The sequence below is a fragment of the Acanthisitta chloris genome, unplaced genomic scaffold (genome assembly GCF_000695815.1).
Source record: "Acanthisitta chloris isolate BGI_N310 unplaced genomic scaffold, ASM69581v1 scaffold11922, whole genome shotgun sequence".
Taxonomy (NCBI): domain Eukaryota; kingdom Metazoa; phylum Chordata; class Aves; order Passeriformes; family Acanthisittidae; genus Acanthisitta; species Acanthisitta chloris.
The window spans coordinates 169735-172371 of record NW_008661098.1 but is presented as its reverse complement, the minus strand read 5'-3'; the positions used below and the strand labels follow the sequence as shown (position 1 = coordinate 172371).

The window sequence follows — 2637 nt, the reverse complement described above, 5'->3', positions numbered from 1 at the left end:
CTTGAGTCTGTGCCCTCTTGTCCTCCTGCTGGTTGCCTGGGAGAAGAGACCAACCCCCACCTGACTCCAACCTCCTTTCAGGGAGTTGTAGAGGGTGATAAGGTCTCCCCTGAGCCTCCTCTTCTCCAGGCTAAACACCCCCAGCTCCCTCAGCCTCTCCTCATAGCACTTGTGCTCAAGTCCCTTCACCAGCCTCATTGACTATATAACCTATAAATACTGTCTTTTGAAAAAAAATAAATGAATATACTTACAAAACATGTCTTGTTTTCTAGCCCCACGTTCTGGTTTAGCTGCAAAGCACTTCATAGATGTTGGGGGTAAGATTTGTGTTCTTCTTATTGAGACTTTGTAATTATTGATTACAAAGTACCTTAAGTTCACAGTGTAATGTGTGTAAATACATAATGCTTGATGGGTAGTCTGGCAAAAGGAGTAACTTGATAGCACTGAGAGCCAGTGCATTGTCATTGGTTTAAAACCTGCTGAATTATAAAAGTATTTCTGATGTTTTAAAATAATAACTGTACCATACTTTTGTAGGCAATGCCAGGCAGAAGTTATTTTTTGGTTGAGGTGTTGAAGATGACTTTCTATATTCTGCTTTTTCCCTTTTGACTAAACATTTATGTGTGATTCAGTCTCACATAAGATGCATTAAATCAATAACATACAGATATTCTTTCACACAGAAAATGTATAGTAAGGATACTCAAGGGGGTGATAGAAAGCACTGGAATGCAGCATCACTGTGGGCAGAACTGATTATTAGCATGAAAAGAGCTTTAGTTTACTCTTTGCTAATGAAAACAACATTATTTAAATCAAATGAAATTTAAACTCATAATTTTCTACATTAATTGACTTCAAAACTGAAATATTTTTAAACAGAAATAAACAAATTCCCACTTTCTACCAGTCTGTTTTGGGGTTCTTTCATCCAGCCCTAGCAACTGATCTGTTTTAAACAGGATAGGGTTTTTTTTAAATATACTGAGCTTTTCTTTAATCTATGTTAAAAATTCACAGAGATCTCAAAAAAACCCCAATTATTTTAAGCTTAGAGCAGAATACTGTATTGTAGCAAACAAAACCAGCCCTCATCATGTTAAATTAGCAAATTCCATTCTGAGTAATGCCTACCGATATCCCAGCATATGGTCTAGAAAAATGTTGTCTTAGCTGTACAGAAACACTTGAGAATGGTTTGTCAAATTCAGATTTTATCCAAAAAGCTAATGAACTCTCTATGCATTTATGAGCATATGTAGTTAATATTATGTGCCAGATATGAATTCTGGCTTCCAGCTCTCCAGGGGATTGACTCATGTGAACAAACACCCAATTAACTAAATTATGGACACAGTATTCTATAAAACAGCCAATCAATTGTGTAGCGCTCTTGAGCTAACACCTTATACAAAATACAAGAGCAAGCTAGTTCTACAGCCTTGGTACTTGAATACAGGTGAATGACAATCCATTCCTTAAAGCTCTAGTTCTGTTACCCTGCCAGAGGTATGGGAATTGGATCTGTGCAAATCCATAGCTCTCAAATGAAATGCTGGAGGTAAGAACAGATTTCTTCTTGACACTCAAGGAGCTGAAGTTAGCAGAACAAATGGAGCCTGAATTTGGTCCAGCTGTCTTCATTTCAGGCAGGGTATTACAACTAAAATTAGTAGTACAGTGGTAAAACGCATCTTGGCACGTGATGGTGTTTTTAGATTCGTTTTGCAAGACTGATTAGGATTTTTAGATGTCTCAGTATTGTTTAATTGTACATGAGTAATATAAAAGATGTCAGTAGATAGAGCATTTACCAATTTAAACCTTATCTAGTTATCAAATATACTGACATTTATTAACTGGATATCCCTCTTGATTCTTTCTCATGCCAGCTGGTGTTATTGATGAGGATTACAGGGGAAATGTTGGCGTGGTACTCTTCAACTTTGGCAAGGAGACTTTTGAAGGTAAGTGTTCAGCTTGGCAGAGCTTGTTTTCATCCATCTGACTCAGAATGAGAAACTATTTTTTTCTTTAAAGGTTTATGCAGAGTTAGAATTATCTGAGAACATTTTTAGTCTTACAATTAACGAACACGTAGATACCCAACAATGTCCTGTTAAGGGAACACAAAACAATTCCGTTCCTAGCAAATTAAGCAGCATGCAAAAAACCACCCCCAGAAACACCTCACCACCACAAAAGCAAGCAAAAAAACCCTACTTAGCTAAGCACTGGATTCACAAGCTCTACTGAAGTGCAACTTTCTGTCTCTGAAAAAAAAAAATTTAGCTGGTCAGTTTTTGAGGTAAACACTTCTCCAGGATCCTGGGAAACATGAGTAATAAAGATATGATTTTCCCTTTATCATGCTGTCTCTCTGCAAACAGTTTTAAGCCTCAGTGCCCAGCTACAACATTGCCAATGTTTTTGCAGCCTTTCCTGGAACTGCACAGCACAAGCTGCTTATAGAATGTCTGTGAACCACATTGGGAACTAGTGAGAAATTCGGTTTTCCTTTTATCAGCTCAGGGCTTTTTCCCCCTGAATTCCCAGGTCTAGGTCAGAAAAGGAGCCACGTTATGAATACACCTGTCTCTCCTCTGCAGTACTTAGGCATAATGACAC

General features: G+C 37.8%; 1 protein-coding gene across 1 annotated transcript in view; it reads left to right on the top strand.

Annotated features, from left to right (window-relative positions):
* The window catches only part of DUT (deoxyuridine triphosphatase), a gene marked incomplete at its 5' end in the record, with an annotated part of 4743 nt that overhangs the window by 1283 nt on the left and 823 nt on the right, over positions 1-2637 (top strand). The window contains 2 exons of the mRNA XM_009070107.1: positions 276-320; positions 1902-1976. Of these exons, the coding sequence (XP_009068355.1) occupies positions 276-320; positions 1902-1976 (120 nt within the window). The remainder of the gene's footprint in view (positions 1-275; positions 321-1901; positions 1977-2637) is intronic.